Source organism: Colletotrichum higginsianum (genome assembly GCF_001672515.1).
Source record: "Colletotrichum higginsianum IMI 349063 chromosome 7 map unlocalized unitig_7, whole genome shotgun sequence".
Classification (NCBI taxonomy): Eukaryota; Fungi; Ascomycota; class Sordariomycetes; order Glomerellales; family Glomerellaceae; genus Colletotrichum; species Colletotrichum higginsianum.
This window is the reverse complement of record NW_017263917.1, coordinates 3,433,847-3,460,506: the sequence shown is the minus strand read 5'-3', so window position 1 is coordinate 3,460,506 and position 26,660 is coordinate 3,433,847. Positions and strand designations below refer to the sequence as shown.

Genomic DNA, 26,660 nt, shown 5'->3' with positions numbered 1-26,660 from the left:
AAATGGCGAGCTTGGAACCTGGGGAGGGGGTTGTAGAACGTGGATAATAATAATATCAACACAGAGACAAGAGATCTGCCACACCTCGAGAAAAAGATAACCCCGTCTCACCGCCCCCAAAATGCCGTCCGCCGTGTCTCAGTTGTACCAATACACCCACGTCCCCGAGACGGAGGAGAAGCTTGATTGGGCTGACCGTAAGTTTTCGCCGCGGGGGAGGGGGTAGAAAGCCAGGGAGACTCTAGATTCCGAGAGGCCTTGCTTGGCGCCCGCTGTAGCTAACAGAAAGGCCTTGCAGTTCCCACCATCGACCTTGCCAAGTACGGCACGCCTGAGGGTAACAAGGAGCTCGCCCAGACCCTGATTGAGGCTATCCGCACCAAGGGCTTCTTCTACGTCATCAACTATGGTATCTCACAAGAGGCCGTCGACACGCAATTCTCCCTCGGCCAACAGTTCTACGAGCTTCCCCTGGAGGAGAAGCTGAAGTATGAACCGGACCTGGACTCCGGGGACTACAACGGATATCGTCCTGCGGGCAGGCGGTTCCTGAGTGGCGGCATCAAGGACAAGACGGAGGTCTGGAACATGGCGAGTGAGTACTACTTCTGCTGAAACTAACGCTGGTATCATGAGAGGACCCGTGGCTGACGCGCGTGTGTTCATCAGCCAGGGCTGGGCACATCACACAACCCCTTCCCAAACTGCTGGAAGACCGCAAGGAAGAGATCGAAGGATTTGCCAAGGTAAGACGACGATAGCCCGCCATACTAAGAGATACTTTGGCCATCCAAGTGCTCACAAGCCTTCTAGAACCTGCACGACAAGGTGCTGGACCCCCTCAACCACCTCATCGCCCTCGCCCTCGAGCTGCCCGAGGACTTCTTCACCCGCGTGCACAAGTGGGAGACGCACGACGAGTCCCACCTGCGGTACATGAAGTACTCCAAGTTCACGCCCGAGGAGATCGAGAAGCTGGACGACGGCCTGTGGTCGCGCGGGCACACGGACCTGGGCACCATCACGCTCCTCTTCCGCCAGCCGGTGGCCGCGCTGCAGATCCGAGACCACGAGACCGGGGATTGGAAATGGGCTAAACCTTTGGACGGAAGTCTGACCGTGAACACCTGCGACGCCCTCAGCTTCTTGACCGGAGGCTACGTCAAGTCGACCGTCCACAGGGTGGGTTTCCGCCCCCTCTTATCCTCTTCACGCAAGAAACAGCACGTACTGACTGCCACGAACAGGTCTCTGTGCCACCCAAGGACCAGCGCCACGTTGACCGCCTTGGTCTGTTGTATTTCGCCCGCCCGCAAAACGACCTCGAGCTCAAGACCATCGACTCGCCGGTGCTGAAGCGCGAGGGGTTCACGCAGAACGAGTTCGAGGCCGGCGGCCACCGCGTGCCGACGATGGGCGAGTTCACCACGCTCAAGCAGACGTGGCAGCAGAAGAAGGGCGTCAGCTACCAGTCGTCCGAAGGGCAGGAGATCCTCCCGGGCTTCAAGGGGCAGTACTTTCAGTAAGATCAAAATTCTCGAGTCGAGCAAGAAAGGTCGGACTTAACCCCGAGTGGCTGGATCTCTGTTTGCTAACCCGTCGTGTAGCGATAAATGAGCGAACGACTGGCATCGACGCAGCGGGGACGGTCTAGAGGACTTCGGTCCCTTCGTGGTTGTATGTAGACAGTAGACTTTTACGATGCTCCGGGTTCATGTATAAAACTATCTGACTTGAGAGTAAAAAACACCTCAATTCAACCCCAATTACTGGCTCGGAGCAGATATGATGACAGCGCTGTGCGAGCTGACGGTCGAAGTGTCCCTCGAAGTGAAGCATGCATCGCAACCTGAAGCATCTTTGACAGCCTGCCCTTGCCACGTCGTAGGAGCGTTGAAGTCAAAAAGTATTTAGAAAACAGGGCTGGTTTCATCCAAGTGAGACCTCACAAGCCACGTTTTCTATATCCTTCGTTGCCTTCCACACGCACCAAAATCGACAGGCCGAAACCCCCGCTTGGCGCGGGCGACTCAGACAACGCGCCTCCTAGCCACACGTCTCAGACTAGACAAAGACAAAGCCCTCAGCGTAAGGAGTTCAGGTCGTGAAAGCTGGGGGGCGCCAGAGTGACGCCGCAGTCAAGATGATTTCGACCTCATGTCCAAGTCTTTCGCCAGTGAGTTTAAGTAGTCTAAACAGTCAGTCCGCTTCTCAAAGCGCAAAGTGTCCCATATTCCCCCCTTTTCCCTTATCTTCACCAAAAGAACGACGCCAGCATCCTGCACCCGGTTCCCCCCCCCCCCCCCCCCCCCCCCCCCCCCCCTTTGGACAAATTTGACGCGCCAAGACAATGATTCGGCTATTTTCGGCGCTCCCGTTCGCCCTGGCGGCCCTGTGCCAGCAGATCCTCATCGAGCGCGTCCCGGAGTACTCCGGCCTCCCGGGATGCGCGGCGTCGCCGCTGGCCGAGATCGTCGGCGACATGAGGTCCGGGTGCGGCGACGCCGGCCGCGGGGCCTCGCACTCCTGCTTCTGCTCGGCGAGCTCGACCATTTTCGACGCAATCATCAGCTCGGCGGTGGCATCGCGGTGCCGGCGCGAGGCGGAAGCGACGTCGGGCGCGGCGCAGGCGTCGGCCGTCTTTGGAGAGTACTGTCGAGGTGCGTTTGTGCTACCTTTTTGTTCGGTGTGGTATCCGGACGGGGAGGATAAAGGACTCTAGACTTATCATGGAGACACTAGGGGTCAATGTGCCACAAACTGCGACTGCGACGACGTTGGCCGGACGGATGAACGCTACTACGGGGACATTGTCGTGTGCTTGGACGCCACTGGAGACTAGAATCACCGTCCACTCTGCGACCTCGGGGTCTCCCATCGAGCTGTCGTGGTTAACGGCGTTGGGCCTCACATTTTTCGCTATAGCGCTTTTGCTGCTCATGGTTGTTTGACAGAAACCATGTAGGGCTGAGCACATTGATGTAGAAGCGTGGTTCGATGTTCAAGCTTTCATCCCACCTATGGGCCAGCTAAGTCCGCCTGCCCTTTTGGTGTCTTCACTTACGGAAGATACAACAATGGGTACAAACCGCGTATATGAGCGAGCAAGTCCCCGGGGTATGTCTCAGGTGGTGTCTCCTCTAACGCGAATGAAAGCAGTCATATTTGCGGCCCATTGTTGAGAAATGAAGAGGACTAACACCGCATAGATCTGAACTTAGGCCCCGCCACTTTCAAAACGACTCGAAAGACTGGTCTTATTGTAATCATCATCATTCATAAGCAATCTAAGTCTATAGGTATGGTGCATCTAACAAATCGTCGCAAAAAAGTGCGAGGGCGAAAGTATAGAAACCAGAAAAGAAAACAATCGAATTTGACCTTGCAACACCTCACCGGGCGACAGAGCCTCCAAGGCCGCTCTTGCAAATCACCGAACCGGCCGTCGGTTGTTTGATCTTGTTGCTCTGGAAGTTCCAGAGGCCCTTGCCAGCAGACGTCATGGTCAGATTGGTGGTGATGCCGTCCTTATTAGCGTAGCTGATCTTCATCGCGACGCCGGCGTCGTCGGTGCTGTTGGACAGGCACCCGACAGTGAGGGTGCCGCTTTGGGACGAGATCCAGTTGAAGGTCGGCATGGTCACGACGTCCCTGTACTTGATTGCAGCGGGTGTGCTTCCGGTGCCGGTGCCAGTGCCAGTACCAGTACCAGTACCAGTACCAGTACCAGTACCAGTACCAGTACCCGTACCCGTACCCGTACCCGTGCCAGTACCAGTGGCGGGTGCACACTTGGAGTTGTCATAGAGCGTGATGCCGGTCTGAGGGAAAGGGTTGAGCGGGCCCCAGAGATTGTTTTCGGCATCGCGGCCCAGGCCCTTGGTGAGGAACGAGTAGCTGCCGAAGTCGTGGGGGGTGGGAGCGCGGCCGGGGTTGGTGTCCTCGGGTTGAATCCACTCGGAGACGGGCATGACATACTGACCGGCGACGACACCGTTCTTGGTCGTCACCGTGCCGGTGCCGGCGACGACGCGGTACTCGCGGGCGTACTGGTCTTTCTGGGTCGCCTTGATGCGGTACTCGAACTTGTTGCGGGCCTCGGTGTTGGGGACAGCGACGCCAGCGATTTCCCGGTCGACACCTTCACCAGTGCAGGGGTCGTACTCGATGGCGAAGATCTTGATGGGGTTGACGTTGGCGGAAGAGTCGGACGTGTATCCAACGAACTGTGGTCCGTTAGCTTCCGTACTTTCATGTTTGAGTGCGTGGAAGACTTACTCGAGTCTGCGCAACTTCTTGGTTGACGGTGTCGGCGGTCCAGACGCCGATGTTGGCGTCTTCCATGCGGATGTAGGTCGGCGCCCCGGTGGTGGTGATCTGGGCATTGCTCACGACAAGGTTGTATACGATGATCTCGCCGTCGCCCTGGATGCCCGAGTACTCGACAAAATCGCCAACAACAATGGGCGCCATGACGAGAGGGTCGGGTGCTTTGCTGCAGGATGTTTTAGATGAAATGTCCGAGAGACGATGTAACGAATGCGGCTTACAAGGTTCCCTGCTTTACGCCAGGAGTAACGTCGGGTCGGTTAGACATGGGACACAGCTCGTCCGCAGCTTTGCGCGGGACACACATGGGAAAGCCGGAGAAGGAGGTAATACTAGGGTTGGCATCGTCGGCAGTGAAGTACGGCTGCGATTTGTAACCGACGGAGTAGATGGCACGGGGGTCGTTGATGCGGATCGTAGGACCATTCCTCAGCTTGATGCGGCCATCAAAGTTGACGCTCTCGACGTAGCCCGAGGCACCGTTCAGCAGTGCCTGGGCGATGGAGACCTGGGCAGCAATGGCGACACCATTGACAACGTTGCCTGTGACTTCGCAGTTGTACCCAGTGTAGCCGCCGCTGCTGGCGACGAAGTCCTTGAAGCCAATAAAAGCGGCTGGGTACGTGACCTGGAGGTTTTTGGGGACGGTGATGGTTTGTCCGTTGCACTTGATCGTGCCGCCCGAGTTGAATTCTGTCGTCAAGGCAGCAGCGCTGTGAGTTGCATGTCAGTAAATGCTGCATCGAAGCCAAGCTATCAGATAGGATGGGGAAGAAATTTGCTCACCCCTCGAAAGCACCGTTGATGTCGAAAGGGTAGTCTGCCACTTGTGCTTGGACGCCGTTAAGGGAGATGGTTGCGCTGAGCGCCGCACAGAAAAGTGATCTTGCCGAAAACATGATGGGTATGTGTGGAACGCAAAAAAAAACCACCAAAGATGTGTGAGGATGGAGTATTCCGGTGGAGAGTGAGGATAATAGAGGATGGTATATCGGCTACAAGATCGTGATGAAGGCACCGTCTTATGGAGATTGTCTGGATGGTCAGCCGGCTTCATGACCTACGGCGTAAACCGCGGGTGATCCATGGGGTTGGAACGAAATCGCGGGAACCGGGCTTGGCAAGCCCAAGCAGAAGTGGTCTGAAATGGGGTGCTGTGGAGGATCAGGCCTCGACCCATGGATTTCTTTGATTCCTCCACGAGGACGAGAATGGAAAGCGGGGGCATCGGTCACCGAGGATCAAAGATGGTGTGCCTCATGAAGAAAGAAGTAATCGAGAGTGCAAGCTAGTGGATATGCGTGTGCAGCCGTAATGCAAGAGAAACCATGCAGCCATGCAAGAAAGACCGGGATCGCGTGGTGAGGTTGCAAGGCTGCGGTTTGCAATGCGCCAGCAACTAAGGTTACAACTTTGAGCCAGTAGTCTGCTGCAGATCCTCACATTCGCCACATCGCAGTGTGAACGGGAGATGATGATGATGGGACCCTAGACCCTGAATCATTGGCAGCGCGGGCTGAAGAGCTGGGAAGGTCACGCGGTGGGAATGAGATGATGGTTCGTTAGTCCGATGGTGCCGGTCAGTCGACCGCACAAACGCCACGAGGCGTTTATAGAAAGCCACTGACTCATCATTTGGTGATGCGGCAAAGAGAGAACCAACGGGTTCTCGTTCAGTTGGAGCCAGATCTTCTAGCCGGGGGGTTGATCTTTAGAGGCCGGCGGGATGACACCGAAGATCCGTCTGGGCGCGAGCTTTGACGATAAAGACGAGGGCAAAGAGGCGAAAGCGCGTCGCGGCTCCACCAAGACTCGTCCGAAAATATGTGTTCCCTCCCCCTCGTGTACTCAACTCAACGTCTGGCGTGAAACGAGGAACGTTGGGGGCGCAGAAACATGACCTCCCTCATCGGTTCGGGCTAAAGGGTTCGACTCCGACGAGGCACCGTTCGCGTGGCCTCGTGGGTGTGTGGCGAGGCTCCCGTGTGGCTCCCATTGTGGCTCCATTGTGGTTCTATTGTCCACGTTCCGACAGTCTGGTTCGTGGGTACGTTGATACTCACAAAGAAACTGCAAGACGCAGAGATGGGGCCATTGTCTAGACACAAAGCGCCGAAGAGACGCGGTCGGGCGTAGTAGTTGGTTGTGTTATGCTTCTCGGAGGTCTCGAGCGTCTGGCGGCAGCGAAAGAAGATTAGGTAGGTGAGACGAGACTACTGTATGCAGTGAGTGGACCCTACGGGGAGCAAGCCAATCAGAAATTGGGGAATTAAGCTTAGAAGACGGGGGTCATGGTCCGGACTTTGACGCTAGTGAACTGAAGCGAGACTAGCGCCCTGATGCCCACGATGTATGTCCGGGGCAGCCAGGAACGAAGAACGGTGGGGGATACGCACCTTCCCCCCCTCTCTTGCCGCGTTGCCTTTTCCGGCATTTCCTCGCTTGTTCTCTTCTTCACGCTTCCAATTCTGGCGGCACTCGAACACCGCCTCCACGCCGTGTCATCCTCACCCCTGAATCTAGTCCGCTGGGATTCCCTCTTGAGACTTCGGATGAGGTGCACTGTCAGAACTTTCATTGTCCATCCGAGGTCAACATGCGCTGTTGCCTGCATCAACAACATCGGGCGAAGCTCACGGTCACCGCGCAGGCACATTGTCGAACCATGGCCTCAGTTCCGCATCTTTGCGATATGCAGCAACATCAGCAACTCTCATCGCATCTCCGCTGCCAATGTGGCGTACGATAGTTTGCTTGACTTGCCGTCTTGTTCTTGGACAGGCAGGCTAGTTGACTGGCTCCCGCATCGCGCGTCGCCGAACCCTCCCAGCCCAATGGACCAAACTTCGCCCAGCCGCTCCTGCGGCAAGATGTTAGACTTGTCTAGTCAGCTCGACGCATCGATGAAGACAAGCACGAGTCATGACTGGTCGGCGGTGACATGAGGCTGGCCGTCACGGACATGTGGCCGGCCGTCCGTCAACTACCGGATTTGCAAAGAGAAAAAGAAGAAAGAAATTAGTTGGGGTCGAGCTGTCGGAAACCAATCTGACGTCTCCGTACGGTTGAGCAGCCAGCCATCGGATCCCAGACGACACCGCTCTGTTGGTATCCACCAGGCCACCTCATCACTGAAGCATCCGATGAGAGATGCTATGCGGTTCCTGTTACACGACATCGGGATTATTGGCTCGGGAAGCATCCCTGCCTGCGCGGGGATGGTACCCTTGGCCTCCCATTCGTCGACAATCCCTTCAAGGGCTGATGTTTCCATTTGCCGAACTAGACCCCTGGATCTCTTGCACGTTCGCCCCCAACTCACACTCTTTCTCGGTGTCGATACGATAGAATGCACATCGACAACGACCACGCGGACTGCAGCTACCGGTGTTGATGCTCGAGCCGGCACCGTGGTCCCAGAATAGCCCCATGGGGCCATCTTTGGCATTTTCTCAATGGCCCCGTTTCAAGACGTTAGCTCCGCGCTACTGAAATCTCACATTGTCAAAGATCCAAGGCTCAACTTGCCACAACGGGTTGGAGAACCAGGAACCCAGACCTCGTCGAACAGCCACACTGGGGACTTTCTTTATGCGGCCGCCTTAGTGCCACTTCCCAGCCCGCTCGTATCCTCTCCCACGGCGTCGGGAACGGAGCATTGTACTCGGCCGACAACCAGTTGTCATCGTCCCACGGATCGGATGACGGCCTCGGCGAATGTGGCACCAGATTGATGGCCGTCTCATCGCTCGGAGAATTGACCATGCATCCATCGACTGAACGGTATGCAGAGGCACAAGTTAGTCTGTTGTCAATGTCTTTTATCCACGAGGTCGCCGTCGGGTCCGCGTCGAGGCAACCAATAACCTGCGTGTGTTCCCGACGAAGTCGCCCGTTCAGCTGGGTCAATCCCGGGCTGCTGAACCAAAGACCTTAGTCGCCAACCGTTCCAGACCCCATCTCCGCATCGCATCTCCTAACGAGAGGAACTTCCGTCTACCGCGTCTATCCCATTGCCCTTTTTCTTCTTCGCCGTCGAGTGATGCGCCTCCCGGACGGACCACAATTGGGACAACGATGTGGCGCTACCGCCGCCGCCGCCGCTGGACGTCGCGGTCTAGATGGGAGGACTGAGTGTCAGCCCGGCAGAAACTCGCGACGCGCGCCTCCATGCCCTGCCATCTCTCAAGGGTTCGCCGATAATGGGCGGATCATGCTACCGACTCTCTTGCTTCAATGGGCTAGCCAAACCTCCGTGCGTTCCGACGTCTACTCGACGTTGGTTGATTTTGTTCTATGACTCTTGCTGTACTTGTGGCCTCCTATCTTGAGCCCGGTGGTGAGCCCGATGTGGACCCCCCGAGACGGCCTGGATCGCAGCGACTGGAACCATTACATTGACCTACGGCTCTGGTTACTTGCACTTGTTATGAGGATCCATATCCAAAGTTGTTAAATACTCTTGTCCGGTTCCCTTTATGCCAGAAACTAGGACATCAATCTCATCACACTCTTCCACTTCCAGAACTTGTCAGCTGCAGAAAAGGCGTCACCACCCGTCTTGGCCATCATCTGTCACTGCATAGGTTTTTCTTGGCTCTGCTCTTTGCGATTTTCCCTCCACTACTCATCGCCATGGTTTCCCTCACCCTTCGCCAGTCTCTGGCTGTCGTCCTCGCCTTGGTTTCGGACACCCTCGCCAAAGACTGGGAGAGCCCAGAGTACAAGTGGCTATATGAGTTCCCTCTCCCGATCCCCCCTCCCAAGAAAGAGCGGTTGTAAGTCGGCCATCTCTGCATGTCTGACATAGCTCAAAGATCTTAATGGCTAACTTACTGCAGTCCCAATCAACCCATCACCAACCCCGTGACAGGGAAGAAGATCAGGTACTACGAGATCGAGATCAAGGAATTTACGCAACAAGTCTACCCCAACCTCGGGCCCGCCAAGTTGGTCGGCTATGATGGCATCTCACCTGGGCCAACGTTCCTAATGGAGCGTGGCGAGGAAGCAGTCGTCCGCTTCACCAACCATGCCAAGATGGCGAGTTCCATCCATCTGCACGGTTCCTACTCAGTGAGTGCTCCCCATAAATCTTCTTGAATGATATGATTCGCTAACAATGCCGCACAGCGCACGCCTTGGGACGGTTGGGCCGAAGACACCACTGCGGCTGGCGAATACAAGGACTACTACTACCCCAACAGCCAGAGTGCGCGCACCCTCTGGTACCACGACCACGCCATCGACCACACGGCTGAGAATGCCTACTTTGGCCAGGCTGGTGCATATTTGCTCCATGACCCAGCCGAAGATGGTCTTGGTCTTCCAGCCGGGTACGGAATCTACGACATCCCCCTCATTCTGTCTGCGAAGCAGTACAACAAAGACGGCACTCTGTACTCCCCCGCCAACGAGGAGACCAGCCTGTACGGAGATGTCATCCACGTCAACGGGCAGCCATGGCCGTACCTCAAGGTCGAGCCGCGCAAGTACCGCTTCCGCCTCCTCGACGCCGCCATCTCCCGCACTTTCCTCCTCTACCTCGAGGATCTCAATCAGAACAAGATCAAATTCGACGTCATCTCATCGGATGCCGGTCTCCTCACAGGCCCCCAAAATGTTCAAGAGCTCTACATCTCCATGGCTGAACGGTACGAGATCGTCGTCGACTTTTCCAACTACAAGGGCCAGAATGTCACCTTGCGCAACACTAGAGGGTTCGCGCCAGACAAGGACTATCTTCACACCGACAAGGTCATGCGGTTCGTCGTGGGCGGCGACTCGGTCAGCGACAAGTCTGATGTCCCCTCGGCCCTCCGGGCGGTGCCGTTCCCCAAGCACAAGACGGGGGTTGACCAGCACTTCCTATTCCATCGCCAGGGTAGCGACTGGCGCATCAACGGCGTCATCTTTGCGGATGCCAACAACCGCGTGCTCGCCAAGCCGAAGCGAGGCACGATTGAGGTCTGGGAGCTTGAAAACAGTTCCGGTGGGGGGTGGAGCCACCCGGTGCACATCCATCTCGTCGACTTCCGGGTCATCAAGCGCGTTAACGGCCGCGGCGGCGTGGTGTTCCCGTACGAGTCCCAGGGTCTCAAAGACGTCGTCTGGGTCGGCCCTGGCGAGACAGTGACGGTCGAGGCGCACTATGCGCCGTGGCCCGGCGTGTACATGTTCCACTGCCACAATCTGATCCACGAGGATCACGAGATGATGGCGGCCTTCAACGTTTCCGTGCTCACCGATCTCGGGTACGAGGAGACGCAGTTTGCCGACCCGATGGAGGGCGAATGGCGGGCCAAAAAGGAGGACCCGGCCGCCTACAGCTACGATGCGATCAAGTCGCGCCTCGAGTACATGGCCAAGTTCCAGCCCTACAACCGGCTTGATGAAGTCGAGAAAAAGCTGGACGCTTACTGGGCCACCAAAATCATCTCCCCCTCTGCTGCGACTGTTATCTCGGTCCCCTCGACACTGGTTGTCAGCACCATCCCTTCGTCCTTGGCGGCCGGCGCAACCGTCAAAATCACGTCGGCCGTCACGTCGGCCAGCTTGACTGTGCCCACGCAAGCCACAATTACGAGCAAGCCGGGGGATGACCAGAAGAAGGATGATGACAAGAAGAAGGAGGAGGACAAGAAAAAGACGTCTACCACGACCACTTTGTCGAAGAAGAAACGCGCCCTGCGTTTCCGCGGGGTCAACATGGAGATTCCCAAGCCCACCGCGGCGCTGCAGACATGACGAGGTCGATTACCGTCCTTCATTGCCCTTTTCTTTTCGCTCTTTTCCCACCCCTTTTCTCTTACGATTTGATGACACTGCACACGTTCTCCATAGACGATAGACATTCTTCGCAAGCACATGTAGATTATTTCTTGTTCCATAGGACGAGGCGGCGGGTAAATGAACGATGATTATCTCGCAGTTGTTGTAATTCCCGATAGAATCTGTTCCATTCACTCACTATTGACAAGAACCCTGCTCCAAAACAGTCGAGGCGAGCACAGCAGCTCGACGCTTTGCATCGTGCTACCCATGCTCCAAGGCGGTTCAGCGACCAACTCGGACTCTTTCGGTGAATAGTGAAGGGCAAGTGTCAAGAGTACGAGACAGCCACGCCAGCAGCCGTGTGACTTCAAGTTGCCTTGGCTGAGTAAAACATCCCAGTAGGAAGACAGAGGCCCTCAGGCATGGTCCTTTTGTGCTCAAGAGATGAAGGTTGCAGTACATAGTAGTGTGAAGTACGGTTCTTTTTCTTCGTAATCCTTCCAAACAAACCATCAGATACAACTTCAACCTTGCTCGGTGATGCAGGACGAGCTGCGCGGTTCTTTTCTTCAGGGGTCTTAGTGCAAGCAGGCTTTGTTGCGCCGAGGCTTACGATTGGCCGGTCTCGTTGTGTCAATGCCCGGTTGGGCAAAGTGGCATTGACATGACAATTTGCAGTTGTAATTGCAATTGCAAGTACAGTTCCAACTTGCACATATAAGGGACAGCAATGCCCCCATCAATGCGCCCGTCGGAACCATCGATTGTCCATCATTAAGATACAGCGTCTTCATCCATGCTCATTTGTCCCAAGATTCAGCCAGCGGTTATCCATCCTCATACCAGCCGCCGCCCTCTCATCAGTAAACATACACCGGCCTCGAGCAGGGACACCAAGCGGCACAGTCCTGTCTGAAAAGTCGGAAAGTAAATGCTGTCACAGAAGCCCAACTTTCTGTCAACTAGACCGGTCGGCCATATGAGTGGCAGCTGAAGCAAGCGGCCACAGCTGTATTGCCGTAGTAAAAGAATCTCTCGCCCAGGCAAACCAAACCGAGTGCGAACCATCTTGGGCAAGACGAGGCAATCCGGATGCCTCGTCGGCCTCTGGCGGAACATCGATGCCTGGTCTCCAGGCAGAGTGAGGCATTACGAGGCGGACTTCGATGAAGGAAAAGTGAGGCGGGGGGACTTGTGCAATGTCACACTGCATGAGGCCGAAGCACCCCCCCCTCATCATCACCAACATGAACGTCCCATTGGGCCACGTCAACATCACAACGCTCGCCATCATCGATCGACACGAACGAAGCCCACGACACCACGGGGCCGCACGCATGTACGACCTTTGGCTCTTTAGTTTTCCACTTCGGTCCCGACCCAATAACAGCTCAGGTATCCGGATAGTCTCCTTTCTTGTTCTGCCCCGCTTCGCCCGGCCACAGTCGGCCAGAGAGCGCCGGGTAGCTGTTAGTCGTCACAGCCTGCCGCAAGATGGCCCGTTGGTTTTCTTCCACTCCAATCAGCGGAGAACGCAATTTCTCGGAAAGGAGCTATTTGTGCACTACAACGCTGTGTGTGTTCCCAGCACTGAGGAGAGTGGCGTGTGAGAGACGAGCTTGAAGCCAAGCTTGTCGGCTTTTCGAAAAGCGCCGTCTTGTAGTATTGCCGCGTTAAGCTCTTATAGGGGTTTGCGAGCTGTCATGGTTTTGTGATGCGCGTTTTCTGTCCGGGGCCGGGGGTTTTCCCGGGCTGGATCATGTTCTCGCGGTTGCACTCGGTCGATTCGCGATTTTCGAACTCCGACCCTCGGGTGTCTGACGGCGCCGGATCCCAGAACCCTCGGCTAAATGCTGTTTCGTTTCAACCTCATCCCCACGAATCTGAAGGGTGTTGGAATCCCAAAGTTCCTCATCCTCGATGGGTTCAAAAAGGGTGAATAGTACACAAGCCCAACAAGCTCAGCACGACTCCTGACCATCGCCTGGAGAGGAGCCGACGCCAGAAAACGAGCATTGCAAGCAGGGGTGGTGCCGACCTACCCTGAAATCACCTCCGGCTCGAAGCCGCGAGAAGCCGGCTATGCTCACCCATTGCATATACTGCCTACAGCCGTCGAGCTCCTGCAGCCACCATGATGTGCTCGCGGCGGGGGTGCTACCTGTAACATCACGATGGTCGACGCTAACACGAATCCCTGCATCGGACCATCGAGTCTGGACCTCACGAGCACCCAACGAGACCACCGAACAACTGACGAGCGGTCGCTCGCTCCTGGACTCGACGACACTTGCTATGTTGCCTGGCAACTTGCCTGCTCTTGGCATCGAACTCATCAGACAAGTCGTCTTGTCCGACATGTCCCGGGTTGGTTGTTGGCTAACCGACTAATGGCGGGCGTCGCATCAACCCTAGGCGGCTCTTGTCTACACTTCATCGACAGACAGGGACCTACCAAAGATGCATTTTGAAGTTTCGGGCTTGAGGGGGCATATTCGAAAGCAAACGGTTCGCCTCTTCCTGCCATGAAAGCCGTACTTATACCTTACAGATTTGTTCCTGAAAAACTCGGCTTCACTGGTTCAAGCACCAATTTACTCGCGCGCTCGTTCAGCCTGCCACGACAGACAACGACGACGACGACGACGACGACGACTCGTGAATATCAGTTTTGAGCCCTGCCACACCAGCCACATCTTGTGACTCACAGGTTCCGCCCTGTAGACCTATAGGAATCATGGGCGCGCAATCCCAGAAATCTGCCTACAATGGGTAAAAGAAATAAAGCAACCATCCCTGGTGACGGAGCGCGAGGACGTATGACGAGGGCGGCGAGCTTTCAGGCTGACCGACGCAAACGCAGTCATTCGACCCCAAAGGAGGCTCACGTGCACTCGACGGATGAGTCGAAGAAGCAGCTTGCGAAGCGGCGGACCTCCATGTACCTCGGCCAGCCCGCGTCCGAAGAACCGAGCGCATACCGGGCCTCGTTCCGTTCCACTTCCGCTTACGACTCCGGGAGCGCACCCCAGGCGAGAATCGAAGCCGATTTGAAGCAGACCATGCGGCGGTTCAACGGCAAATAGATATACGACGGTCTGCTACGGACGGCATGGCATAAGGGGTACTTCACGACACGGAGCAGTCGAGCTCGCTGAGGGTGTTGGGATCGGCGTAACGGTGTTCTTTGGGAATGGGAAGGGAGATACCATCAATCTAGTGTGCGCTTTGGGTTCTTAACGGGGCGGGGGGGTTCTTTTCTCTTTCCAACACCCAACCATGTGCTCAGCGGGCGTCGTAAGTCAGCAGTCGCCGCCGCATCCAAGACTACAATCACAATAGTGTCTCGACCTATATGGACCTGTTTCCCTCCCACTTACCTACGCTATCCCCATGGTAGGATCGCAGCGCTTGCCAACGACACTCTCATGATCGGACTCCTCGGCCAGTCACCGAAGGTCGTGTTGTATACAGGCATGTGTTGAGGAGAAAGGGGCCATGCAGGGCGTTGCGCTGTCGGCTGCCGGCTGCTAGACTCGTTGCTGAATGTTGTTGAACGGAAGAGCGTCGGGGATGACACTTTGGAGGCGGTTCTTCGGCCGTCTGGGTGTCTAGCAGGGCAAACAGCATGATTTGCCGTTTTCAGAATTTCGACATGAACAATGCTTGCCTGAAAGAGCTCTCTCGCATCTTCCTGTGGCCAATATCTTCTTAGCGGTTACGCCCCTCAGACACACATATGCATGCATTGCTAGAGTGTGCTGTTTGTGGCTATTTTGTTCGCCTGCCTCCGTCGTTGCGGGTTCATTGCACGCAAAGCTTGACCGGCCTGCGAGTTTCGTTCGCTTCTGTCCACTAGCCTCTACGTACGAAATGCATGCCGAGGGGCTCGTTGACGCCGGCCCGCTGCAATTCATCTGCTGTGCAACTCAACCCGCAGGCCACCTAAGTAGCATCTTAAAAGCCTGTAGGACCTTTCGAGGCCCTTTTAAACGATTTGGTTCCTGCCATGACCATCCATGCCCCGCCTGCTCCCACTCTCGAGAACCAGGTCGCCTGGACGAGCGATCCCGTTCCCCGCTCGAATCCGACACCAATGCCAACGACACCGGCTTCCACAATGAGCACCGCCGTCTTGGACTGTCCCGAGGACAGCAACTCGACGGACTGTCTTCTCCGGGCCGTTCTGCGCGTCCTGAAGGAGAGCCAAGACCAAAAAGACAGCAAGTATGACTGGGACCCCGTCACTTTCGTCTTCACCGTCCTCCTGGGCGTGGCCGCACTCGCGTTCGCCGTCCTCACCATTGCGCAGGGCCTCGTCGCCGCCAGGAAGGGGTATCGGAAGGCCAGCAAGCGCGCCATCAGCACCTGGGCAGCAAACACGCAGAAAGAGTGGATATGGGGCGAGCTCAACTTCCAGTAAGTCAGACTACCCACTTTTCGGCACCCCCCCCATTTCGGCACCCCAAAAATGCCTCAAATGCCTCATCACCAGAACATACCCCTCAACTTTCAACATCAACAACATTTTCTATACTTATGCGAATAACCTCATTTTTTCCTCAGAGCTTCTTTTCGACCTTATGGGCCAGTATACCGAAGATGAAGTCAATCAGGCCCTTGACGCAATAACCAACGGCATGCCCATTAAGAGGGCTGGTCAGGTGTATGGCATCCCAAGATCAACACTTCAGTATCGGATTAAGGGCACTCAACCAAGGTCAATTGCCTTTTCTGACCTGCAGAGACTTTCTGTTAGTCAGGAGGCTAAACTGGCTGAATGGGTTCGCATTCAGCATGCCCTTGGTGTTGCCCCAACCCATCTGCAAGTGAGGCTATTCGCAGAAAGGATCCTCCATGCCATGGGGGATACAGAGCCTATAGGAAAAGGCTGGATCCAAGCCTTCTTGAAGAGGAATCCATCAGTCAAGGTCCAGAGAAGTCGCCCTATCGATTCTAGGCGTGTTAATGGGGCATCTACTGAGGTCATCAGGGACTGGTTCAAACTACTCGCCATACCAGAGATCACCAGCATCAAACCAGCTAATAGATACAACATGGATGAGACTGGTATCCTTGAGGGCCAGGGATCTAATGGGCTGGTGCTGGGCATGTCTGAGACGAAGTCTGTACGTAAGAAACAGCCTGGATCAAGGGCATGGGTATCCATCATCGAATGCATCTCTGCCCTGGGCCATGTTCTGAATCCCCTCGTTATCTATAAGGGCAAGGCAGTCCAGCAGCAGTGGTTTCCTCTAGACCTTGGCCCTTATGAAGGATGGCAATTCACTGCAACGGAGAATGGATGGACTTCAGATGCCACTGCAGTTGAATGGCTGCAGAAGGTCTTCATCCCTCAGACTCTTCCTCAGGGCAAGGAGGTCAGGCTGCTGATCATGGATGGACATGGGAGTCATACAACGACTGACTTTATGTGGTTATGCTATATAAACAACATCCATCTATTGTTCTTACCGCCACATACCTCCCATGTCCTCCAGCCACTTGATCAGTCAGTCTTCAGCCCTGTCAAGGCAGCCTATAGGAAGGAGCTTGGATACCTTGGTCAGTGGAATGATTCAACTGTTGTAGGCAAGAGGAACTTTATAGGCTGTTATCAGAAGGCTCGTACTGCAGGTATGACGATGCAGAACATTAGAAGTGGTTGGAAATGGACAGGGTTATGGCCTGTCTCTATGGCGAAGCCTCTGATGAGCTCCCTACTGCTCCCATCAACACCAGCAGCATCAGGATCATCTGATCAGGTCAGCAAAGGGCAGTCTGGAGGCAAGGAAGCTGAAGGATGGGTATCTGCGTCATCTGCAGTGGCATGGTCGACGCCAAGGAAGATGAAGGATCTAGCTGGGCAGTTGAAGCTATTCACAGAGCTGGAGAATGATGCCTTTACTCAACGCCTTCTATTCAGGAAGGTAAAAAAAGGCTTCAGCGAGCAGGCATATGAGCTGGCAAATACCCAGCAGAAACTGGAGCTTCTGCAGGCCCAAGTCATCAATACTGCAGTAAGGAAAAGAAGGGCAGTCCAGCTGGATCCTAACACTAAGTTCGCCAACATCAAAGACATCCAGCAGGCGCAACTTAAGGCTGGGGAAAAAGAGGATGATGCAGCCGAATCCAGCGACTCTGAATACCCTAGTGAAGCTGAAAGCTGTATTGTTGTTGCATCTAGAAGAAGTCAATGATTAATTGAAGTCGACGAGTATGATGGGAATAGCTTCATTTTTGGGGTGCCGAAATGGGGGGGGTGCCGAAAAGTGGGTAGTCTGACTTACACGGCGCGGACCCCGATCTTCCGCATCGATTATCTGCTCGACTGGGTCAAGGATTGGGATTCCAATGGATTCACCATACGCCCCGGCTCGCCTTACAAGGATGTCGATCCCGGCCACGTGCTTCAGAGCGCGAATGCGGCAACCTGGATCGCCTTCTTCAAGGTCACCGAGCTGGAAAAGGTCGAACCGCTGAGAAAGACCGAGCCATCCAAGAAGGACAACCTACCGGTCAAGGCCTGGCTCCTGGATAGGTTAGGGCTGCAGGAAAAGGCCGAGTCGTCGGAAAACGACTACGGTCTCCGGTCAGCCGTTGCCGATTTCCTGCCGGACGACCTCGTCGCCGCCCCCGCGTACGCCCAAGGCGGTGTGGTTATCGCGGCGGCCGCTGCCGTGGGAATCCAGAGATGGCCATTCACCAGGGGCATCCCCGAACAGCCCGTCATCATTGGCCGCTCCTTTCAGTTCGACTTTCGCCAACACCCGATACTGGGGTCCATCGGCTCGTTTTCCAACCACCACCCGACGGACGAGACAATAAAGGTTCCGAGCCCGCACAAGCTCAAGAGCACCATGCAATACGCCCTTGGCATCATCAAACTCCACGGCTTGTCCCAGTCTGAGGAGGTAAAGATCAAAGTGAACTTGTTCAGTGACTACGAATCGTTCAAGGATCAAATGGTGAAAGTCGCCGAGGTCACGCAGTCTATTCATTCGACGACACCCTTCCATAGGTTCTACGGGTCGCGTGCCCATCTCGAAGAACTCGTCACTGTAAATCACTGTCTCTTCAAGGCGGTCACGCCGGACGACCCTCCCGAGTTGTTCCCGCTCACTTCATCAAAGCTCACCGTGGACTGTTCGCTCACCACCCTAGCGATGTGTGGCAAATACTGGGCAAAGGCAGATCTCCACGCATTTGGCAAGTCGGAATTCGGAAGCTGGCCGACTCTTACTAGTGAATACCGCCTCCCTTCCTGGCGCCGGTTCGATTCGGATGACGATATCGACTGGGGTGAAATCTGCGGCGACACGACCGTGCTTCAGCTGTGCCTCAAGCAGGTGAACAACCCTGACGAGGTTCGCGAGTGGTACGGCAAGGCCGATCCCGCGACCCAGCAAGATCTTCGGAGGCGCATTCTCAAGCAGCTGGGTCTGGTCGACTATTGGTTAGAGGACCAGGAGGATGTGGATTTCCGCACCGGCGACCTTTACAGGACCTACCTGATGCTTTCGCATGCGGAGAAGGCGGCGAAAGCCAAGATCTTCAATGCTCCAGCAAAGGAAGCCGACTCGGGCGGGTCTCATGCCAATGATAACAGCAAGTTCGCCGCCGCCGCCCGCAGCCGCCATCTCCCGATAATACGGGGGATCCGCAACCTGATGGACACTCTGAAGCTTGCCCGAGAGACTCTCGAAGCAATGCTCATTCCGGATGGGGATGAGGAATCACCAATACCTTCAGAGGATCTTGGTCATCTAAAGGAGGTTTTTCGCAAGTATCAAAAGGAATTGGATGCCATTACTGCTCCGTTTTCCGACATGTCAACAGAAAGTACCCAAATGCTGGTGGACAGACTATGCGTGGTAGTGGTCTGTAACTCGGAGCAGGAAGACGGATGGCGGTTGTGGGACCACTTTTCGCCGCTGAGGGACGACCGGACGAGGGATGTCGACGATGTGCTCATTTTCCGGTTCATTCTGATGGTCCTGCTGTTCCAGACTGCCATTGACAACAGCGAGGTTCTCAACTCCAGTTTGTGGGACAGAGTCATCCCCATCATCTGAGATGGAAGGGGGGGGATCTTCCGATTTGTATCTCGATGCTACCTGGTTGATACATATGGGACATATTTGGCGGGGTTTGTCTGGCCTCAAAGTTGTGTCGTCAACTTCTCTCGCTGAGTAGGCGCATCTTGCTTGAGCTCTTTTGATAGGAAGCTTTCTCTTGGTAGAGAGTAGGCGACCTTGTCGAGTTTGGTGAGCTTCGACATGTCATCTATTAAATTCCTCATGTAAAGATAACTCCACCGAGAAAGGATGATCCGAATCTGATATTGCTGCTACAACAACCCCGCTTTTGCGTCGCCTTCTCTTCCGAGTCCACTACGCCTGCACCGCCTTCAAGAACGCCCGGCTTTCGTTGCCCTGCCTCACCTTGGCCAGCGGCGTGAGGTGGGCCTCCTCGGCCTCGCCCCCTCCCTGCAGCTGCCGGATATACGCCTGCGCGACCCGGAGCCAGTTCGCTCTCTCCCCGCGGCTGGCGCCCTCTCCCTCCCACACCCAGACGGCGCGGCCCGCGTCGTCCAGCAGAAACACGTCCTGCCCGTCAAAGTCCGAGAGGGCCGCCCGGCTGCCGTCCTTGACGACGTCGAACCGGAGCTCGCCCGAGGCGTCGCTGAGCCGGAAGAGCTTCTGCGGCCTCTCGCCGCCGGCTTGCGCCTTGGTCGCCGACCGCACGGGTCGGGGACACCGGAACCCGGACCGGGGCGCTTTGTTGTCGTCGTCGCCGTCGCCGCCGAGGAGCGTCACGACGACGCGCGACCTCGACTCATCCTGCGCGAGGACCTCGACGTCGATGTGCTTGGCCAGCGTCATGTCGTTGACCACCTGCGCCGCCTTGGCCTTCTCCATCGGGCTGCAGCTCCGGCCCTGCCACTGCCAGATCTTGTCGCCCGCGTCGAGCACGAAGACGTCGCTCTCGTCCAGGCTCTGCCACCGGGGCTCCACCTCGTGCACGACGACGCCGCCGGCGCCCGCCGACGGGTTCTTGAAGATGCGCAGGAGGGTGAGCACCGGCTCCTTGGCGCCGCCGCCGCCGCCCATGTCCTCCTCCTCCACGTGGCGGAACCCGGAGCGGACGCCCCCCGAGCGGATCGAGATGCGCGGGAACAGCTCGAGGAACGCGTCCGAGGGCGCCGCCTGCAGCTCGCGGTGCTGCGTCGCGGCGCCGTGCAGGAACTCGTCGAGCTCGACCGTCTTGTAGGCGGCCGTGCCGGCCTCGTCCTGCGACGTGTGGGCGCCGAGCCAGAAGAAGACGTCGTGGCCCAGCCGCGCCGTCTCCTCGCTCTTGCCGACCTTGTACGAGTGGAGGACGATGTAGCTGTCGCCGTCCAGGAACTGGCCGTACTTCTCCCGCGGCCACGGCTTGACCTCAAAGTTCTCGATGCGCCAGACGTGCAGCCCCGCTTCCTGGCCGACCTGGCCGTCGTTCCAGGCCGGCTCGGCGGCGGCGGACTTGTACTTCACCTGGTGGTCGATCTCGGTGCCGATGAGCTCGACGTTGCTGTCCTTGACATCGTACTCCTTGAGGTGCACAAGCCCTTGGTTTGGCGCCATGGTTTCTTAGTGTTGTTTGTTGTTGTTTGTTGCAAAGGTTTTTGTGTGAGGGGAAATGTTCTCAACAATACTTCGTCCAAGTCGAATACACAGAAGCGATCCGTCTGGTTCAGAGGGAGTTGCGAAAGCGATGAGAGTTTTGAAAGATGGCGAGGGAGAGGGAGAGGGAGAGGCAGGGAGAAGCGTTTCAACGTCACTGGACACGGACGTTCAGCATTATGTGGCTCAGCTCGGCCTGATCACGGTGGAGCGTTGTTCGTCAGCTTGTGTGCGGGGGGGGGATCATGATCAGCGGGATTTTCAATTGGACCGTCCTCACGGCTGGCGGGCTGGCTGGCTCCCTTGCGGCTGTAATATATGTAAGTTATCGCGAAGCCACACACATATACACACACACCACCCCTTGATCCATCAACAAGACAAGTATGTACAACGCCACACACCCATGAACGCCTCAACAGTGAATATTCCATCAAGTCCTCCAGCGCCAGTCCCAGCTTGCATGCTGTTTTGTGTCTAATGAAAAAGAAGAATGGAAAAATGGAAGCAAACCTCCGGTCCGTTCAATGAAGAGCATAGTGGGGGGGGGGGGGGGGGGGAGGGAGAGGGGGGCAAATATATAATATGCGCCGCTGTAACAACGACAACGAGAGATCTTCAGTTGAAAGGCGTGTTGAAGCCGAGCCAATCTGACTCGGGATCCGGCACCCCGGTACTCCTCATGGAATCGCCGCCCAGCCCGCTCATGGCCTGGGCCTGCAACAGGTTGGTCTGGCCGTTTGCCATCCTTGTCGGCTCCGACATCTTGGGGTAGTTGAAGAAGTCGAAAACGTCAATGTTGTCGAGCTCGCTAAGGGAGGTTACTTGGGTCGATGTCGGCTCCAACCCAGACCGCCGCGTGGAGGATGTCAATGTAACGAGATCGTGAGCGCTCCTGCGAAGACACGCGCACTGTTAGCAAAAGGACACAGAGAGAGGGAGAGAGAGAGATGGTTGGGAACGGGCCCGTGTGGATGATGGGGGGTTGACACTCACTTTCTCATGGCGGTGAAGCTCATGTCGCCCTGACGCCCGCGCTGCACCACCCGGGCGAGGATCTTGGCGTAGTTGTTCGCCACCTCCCAGTATTGCCCGACATGGCGCAGCGTCTCGATGAAGAAGTCAATCTTGGGGTCGACGGGACACCCGACGGTGGCGGCGTGGATGAGCAGCAACCGCGCAGCCACCCACAAGGAGAAAGCAAACGGGGGCCCCAGGAGATCGAGACCGTTGGCCTCGAAGACGTCCTGGGCGATGTCGCCCAGGCTCTGCACGGCGGACAGGCACCGCTGCATCGCGTAGTGCGACGGGACGAAGATGTGCGACCGCACGGTCGGGTACGCGGCCGAGGAATGCAGACGCACGACCGACGTGACATAGGCGCTATGCAGCATGAACCAGTTGGCCACGCGGCTGGCCGGGTCGGAGTGGCATAGGGCCGATATCCTGCTGTACTCGCTCGGCAGGCTCTGCAGCCAGTTGTCGAGCGCGCCGTCGAGCGACCTGTACGTGTTGCGCCAGACGGCCATCTCGGCCGACGACGTGACGTTGATGGGCGTCTTGAGGAAGTCGTGCACCTTGCTGAGGATGCGCAGGATCTCGCAGTGGTACGAGAAGCTGCCGAGGTTCTCGGGCTTGTTGATGGCCGGGGCGTCGGGCTGCTGGTCCGGCGCCTGGATCCACGACCGCGTCTCGACGGGGACGTTCCGGGAGAAGAGGTCGTACGAGCACGGCAGGCCGCGCTTCATCTTGCTGTCGTCGAGCATGAAGTCGAACGTCGTCGTCGCGATGGTCGCGTAACGGTCGAGGAGGTACACCATCCAGCAAAGGCGCCGCCGGCCCTCGTCCTCGATCCAGGATTCGGGCCGGCCCATGGCCACCCGGCGGATGGAACCGGTGTGCGGTGTCTCCTCGGCCTCGGCCGTGAGGTACACGCTGCTCTCCTCGCAGAGCTCCAGCTGCCTGACGTTTTGGGCGAGGAGCGCGAGCATGTTCCAGCCGCGGGGTCCGTTGGAGGTCCCGAGCTCGTCCAGGCAGAGGATGACCAGGGCCCTCAGCGCCGCGATGCTGACGTTCTCCATGGCGTACATCTGCACCCGGTGTTTCGATACGGCGTGGTAGTGCGACCGCATCTCAGACGACAGCCGCTGGTCTTTCAGGAACCTCAGGGTCGTGGCGACGATGGCGTGCAGCAGGACCCGGTCGGCCTCGTTAAGGGAGGTCGAGCCGAAGAAGGCGCCAAAGGTCGTCTTACGGTCCAGGATCGGGCACCACGTGTTACAGTGTTTGAAGTACAGGTCGACGAGCGTGTAGAGCATGTCGTGCGGTGGGAACTCGGACACGGTCGAAACGGTCGATGGTGCATCTTTCCGAGGCCCCGTGACGCCGGGTGACGCGCCTGGCTGGCCGAAAGAGTCGCCTGCCGAGAGGTTCAAGAGAGCCTGTACCGAGGTCCGATCGCCGGCGTTCTGAAGGGCGTCTTGGGCATCGCCGGCCTGCCAGAAGGAGCTCGAGAAGGCGGGCGTACGACCGTTCGACGTCTGCGACGGCGGCGGCGGCGGTCTAGTGAGGCCAGGGCCCGGACTGATGCCGCTCCCGTCCTGACGAAACCCTGCCTCGGGCTGAGAGGGCGCCTGGTTACTGATGGCCGGCGAGAGGGTTTGGGCGGTAGCTGTAGCGGTGGTGGTGGCGGCAGCGACGTGGTCGTTGGAGATGTGCTCCTCTACACGACGGCCGAGAGCCTGCAACAGGGCATCGAGGCGGTTGACCTTGGCCTCGAGTTCGAGACTGAAGCCGATACGACTCCCGGGTTTCTGTCTCTCCAGGTAGACGCAGGTTCGATTGTGCCGGGCACACCACGAGCAGGCGGGCTCGGCGCGATCACACTTGACCTTCCTCGCCTTGCACAGCTCGCATCTGAAGGGGGGGGTTCGTCCGTGTCAGCCAAAGGCCATCTGCAACTTCATGTCCACGTCCATGTCCATCTCATCTCATGCGTGGGTCACGCCATTGGGCAAGAACTGGAAACGTACGATGTCTTTTGGTGCTTCTCCCTCTTGCGCTTCCTCGGGGCGCCGGCCGAGCCGTTGTTGGTCGTGTCATCACCACTCGAGCCCTCGTCGTGGCTGAAGACCGAGTTCGCTTCCTCCTCGGCCATTTGTTGCGGACGTGCATTCGCATTCGTGTCTAGCATGTCTGTCCCATTGTCGTGGGAACTCCACATTTCCCCTTTTTTTAACTTGACGGAACTGCGAGATGGTGTTTTGCTCTTATCAGGAAGGGGGGGGGACCCTTTTCTGGATGGAGCCTCGATCGAGCCTTGAGAGGAGCCTGGCCGGAGTGTGAGGTCAGGCGGTGGTCATTTCACTGGCAGACCGGACGTGCAGCAGCAGTAATGCAGCGGTAACAATAGCACCAGCGGCGGCAGCAGCAGCAGCAGCAGCAGCAGTAGTAGTGGGCGGCGGCAAACAGGCCAAGCAACAGACACGGCAGCAGACTGGCTGGCTGGCTGGCTAGTGAGTTGCCTCAGCCGGTTAGGTCTAGGATGGCCGGAGAGAAGGATTGCGCCGCAGCACCTGGGGGCGCATGGGTCATATCCCGGCCTTGCCCGGGACGGAGGGGAGAGGAAGAGCAAGAGGAAGAGGAGGGGAGAAGGGAGGAGTCGTACGTGGAAGAGAGCAGCGTATGACGGACGACGGTCTGGCTGTCAAGGAGTCACTCTTCTCTGTGCTCGTGTCAGTCAGGTTTTCTGCGAAGTGGGTGAGAGGTGAGCGTGCTGTATGCTGTATGCTGTATGCTGTACGCTGTACTGTGCTGTGCTGTGCATGCAATGCAAGTCTGCAAGTGCAAGTCGAGAGCAAACAAGGCGCACTCAGTCAACAGTGGAGAGGGAAGTGGAAAACAAGCACCGAATCTTCAGCGAGAGGCAAAAAGAGGGCCCGCCCTAGGTCGGCCGGGTGGGAAAAGTTCGGCAAGCCAAGACCGCGATGGAGCGACTTTGTCAGCAAAAGACGAGCTGCGCCGCGGGGCGGTTCGGGGTTTATCGCCCGACACACGCACAAACACTGCGCACACTGAGAGTGAGAGTGAGAGTGAGAGTGAGACTCAGAGTGAGATTACGAGTGACTTTGCGAGTGAGAGTGAGAGTGAGTGCGGGTGCGAGTGCGAGTGGTGAGAGAGTGACCACCGGAAGGAATGCAAAGGAAGAGAAGGAATGGGGGGGGAAAAGGCGAAAAATAAGACGAAGGTCCAGTTATCGACCCACTCTCATCCACAGCCAGAGTTGCATCTTGGCTTCGACGCCGCGGCATTCACATAACTACTCAGGTATCCATCCGTACCGAGAGTGCGGCCATCCCCTTCAACCAACCCTCTTCTTCCGACCACTAATCGACATATAATGTACCGCTCTCGGCCAACCGAGAACGAGGACGAGGACAACGGAATAGCATCAAGAACAACTCCGTCGCGCTGTCAACGAGCACCAACCACCTAAGCCCCCGAGCTCTCTCCCTTTCCCCCGGGAAACCGATGTACAAACACACAAATACCTGTACACACACGCATACCCATACAGACCCGACCATCCTATCCGTCCGCAGGGCAAGCACAGGCATGTAACAGACGGGACGGATGGAGCGGTCTTGGGGGCGATGACGAGAATAGGAGCCATCCCCGAAGCCATCCGTCCGTCACAAGACTTCGACCGGCCAGACTGACTGACTGACTTGACTGGCTGGCCACCGCAACGCAACGGGCCCAACGCAACGGCGCTCGTCAGCCACAGGCTGTTCCATCCAGCAAGCTAAAAGACAAGACATGCAATGCAGGAACCACGCCGCCTTTCATTCCCCTCATCCTGTCAACCCCTCATCCTGTCTCCAAGCTTTTGCGTTTGCTAAAGTCTAGCCTACCAACCTACTGTACTGTACAGAGTACCAACAAGCCTGTAGAATCTTTCTGGCCTACTATGCTGCACACGCACACACACCCCTCCCCCCGGCCGCTCCGAGCTCTTTTCCCCGCTCGTTGCCGTCGCCCCCTGTCCAGCCTACTACCGCGGGGATCATCCATGGGGCCATGCAACGGTCAAAAGGTGGGGGTAACGGTGGAAGCCTGGGAGTGAGAAACACGATCGTGGGCTTAGAGTCTTGGAAGTCTTCTACCGCAGACCCAAAGCCAAGAGAGGAGACTCCCTCTTCCTCCACCAGCCCCTTTCCCTCAGGTGGCTGACTGACTGACGTCTCACCAGCCCGCTCACTGACTAACCATACTCTCTTGGAAGGTGGAGTGGGAGAGGGTCGAGTTCGGAACAAGGCCGCACAAGGGGTCCGACCTCCCCAACTTTTTTTTTTTGACGATCCCGAAAGTCACTGACTGACTTGACTGACTCGGTACCGAACGGGACGGATGGAGACCGTGGAGAACGCCTTTTCAATCTCCGATCATCCGGCAAGGGACATACACACGTGGAGTGTGATCGAGACGAAACATGCGACTGGGCGGGCTTCTTCCCTGGAAACACCCCCGTCCGACTTGAGGGGGGAGGGTCGCGGTCTTGCAAAGATTGGCGACCAACGAGCATCGTCATCACCATCATCATCACAGGGATAAGCAAAGTTGAGACTGGGACCCGAGGATCCAGTTTCCAGCACACACATATTCGGATTTCGACACACTGCAGGGGAAAATCGCGTCATACCGTCCGTCGAACTATCCTATGATACAGATGGAGGGATTTTGTCTCCTTCCAAAGTGGCGCCAAAAAAAAAAAAAAAAAAGGGATTCATGCGCGCGCGCGGTGCCCATCGTGATTGGACTCGCCCCAAACAACAACAGACTGTGGTATATCGAAAAGAAGAAGAAGAAGATCAAAAAAAAAGAAAAAAAAAA

General features: G+C 56.7%; 8 protein-coding genes across 8 annotated transcripts; 4 read left to right on the top strand and 4 right to left on the bottom strand.

The window, feature by feature from the left end:
• Positions 1-121: 121 nt before the first annotated feature.
• Positions 122-1,526, top strand: CH63R_10745 (2OG-Fe(II) oxygenase; the record flags this gene model as incomplete). The annotated part of the gene is made up of 5 exons (XM_018305719.1): positions 122-197; positions 299-595; positions 670-746; positions 814-1,182; positions 1,248-1,526. 5 exons carry the CDS (start codon positions 122-124, stop codon positions 1,524-1,526), a joined length of 1,098 nt encoding a protein of 365 aa, XP_018155143.1.
• An 833-nt stretch (positions 1,527-2,359) lies between these two features.
• CH63R_10744 (uncharacterized protein) lies at positions 2,360-2,941 on the bottom strand (the record flags this gene model as incomplete). The annotated part of the gene is made up of 2 exons (XM_018305718.1): positions 2,360-2,671; positions 2,762-2,941. The coding sequence occupies 2 exons, from the start codon at positions 2,939-2,941 to the stop codon at positions 2,360-2,362; spliced, it is 492 nt and encodes a 163-aa protein (XP_018155142.1).
• Positions 2,942-3,392: 451 nt separating this feature from the next.
• On the bottom strand, positions 3,393-5,228 carry CH63R_10743 (uncharacterized protein; the record flags this gene model as incomplete). Its single annotated transcript, XM_018305717.1, has 4 exons — positions 3,393-4,226; positions 4,279-4,495; positions 4,551-5,042; positions 5,116-5,228. 4 exons carry the CDS (start codon positions 5,226-5,228, stop codon positions 3,393-3,395), a joined length of 1,656 nt encoding a protein of 551 aa, XP_018155141.1.
• A 3,736-nt stretch (positions 5,229-8,964) lies between these two features.
• CH63R_10742 (Bilirubin oxidase) lies at positions 8,965-11,076 on the top strand (the record flags this gene model as incomplete). The annotated part of the gene is made up of 3 exons (XM_018305716.1): positions 8,965-9,107; positions 9,171-9,405; positions 9,463-11,076. The coding sequence occupies 3 exons, from the start codon at positions 8,965-8,967 to the stop codon at positions 11,074-11,076; spliced, it is 1,992 nt and encodes a 663-aa protein (XP_018155140.1).
• A 2,764-nt stretch (positions 11,077-13,840) lies between these two features.
• Positions 13,841-14,189, top strand: CH63R_10741 (uncharacterized protein; the record flags this gene model as incomplete). Its single annotated transcript, XM_018305715.1, has 2 exons — positions 13,841-13,875; positions 13,967-14,189. The coding sequence occupies 2 exons, from the start codon at positions 13,841-13,843 to the stop codon at positions 14,187-14,189; spliced, it is 258 nt and encodes an 85-aa protein (XP_018155139.1).
• A 923-nt stretch (positions 14,190-15,112) lies between these two features.
• Positions 15,113-19,178, top strand: CH63R_10740 (uncharacterized protein; the record flags this gene model as incomplete). The annotated part of the gene is made up of 2 exons (XM_018305714.1): positions 15,113-15,438; positions 17,522-19,178. The coding sequence occupies 2 exons, from the start codon at positions 15,113-15,115 to the stop codon at positions 19,176-19,178; spliced, it is 1,983 nt and encodes a 660-aa protein (XP_018155138.1).
• A 318-nt stretch (positions 19,179-19,496) lies between these two features.
• CH63R_10739 (Gelsolin) lies at positions 19,497-20,729 on the bottom strand (the record flags this gene model as incomplete). Its single annotated transcript, XM_018305713.1, has 1 exon — positions 19,497-20,729. The coding sequence occupies one exon, from the start codon at positions 20,727-20,729 to the stop codon at positions 19,497-19,499; it is 1,233 nt and encodes a 410-aa protein (XP_018155137.1).
• A 657-nt stretch (positions 20,730-21,386) lies between these two features.
• Positions 21,387-23,991, bottom strand: CH63R_10738 (C6 transcription factor; the record flags this gene model as incomplete). The annotated part of the gene is made up of 3 exons (XM_018305712.1): positions 21,387-21,663; positions 21,765-23,684; positions 23,801-23,991. The coding sequence occupies 3 exons, from the start codon at positions 23,989-23,991 to the stop codon at positions 21,387-21,389; spliced, it is 2,388 nt and encodes a 795-aa protein (XP_018155136.1).
• Positions 23,992-26,660: the final 2,669 nt, after the last annotated feature.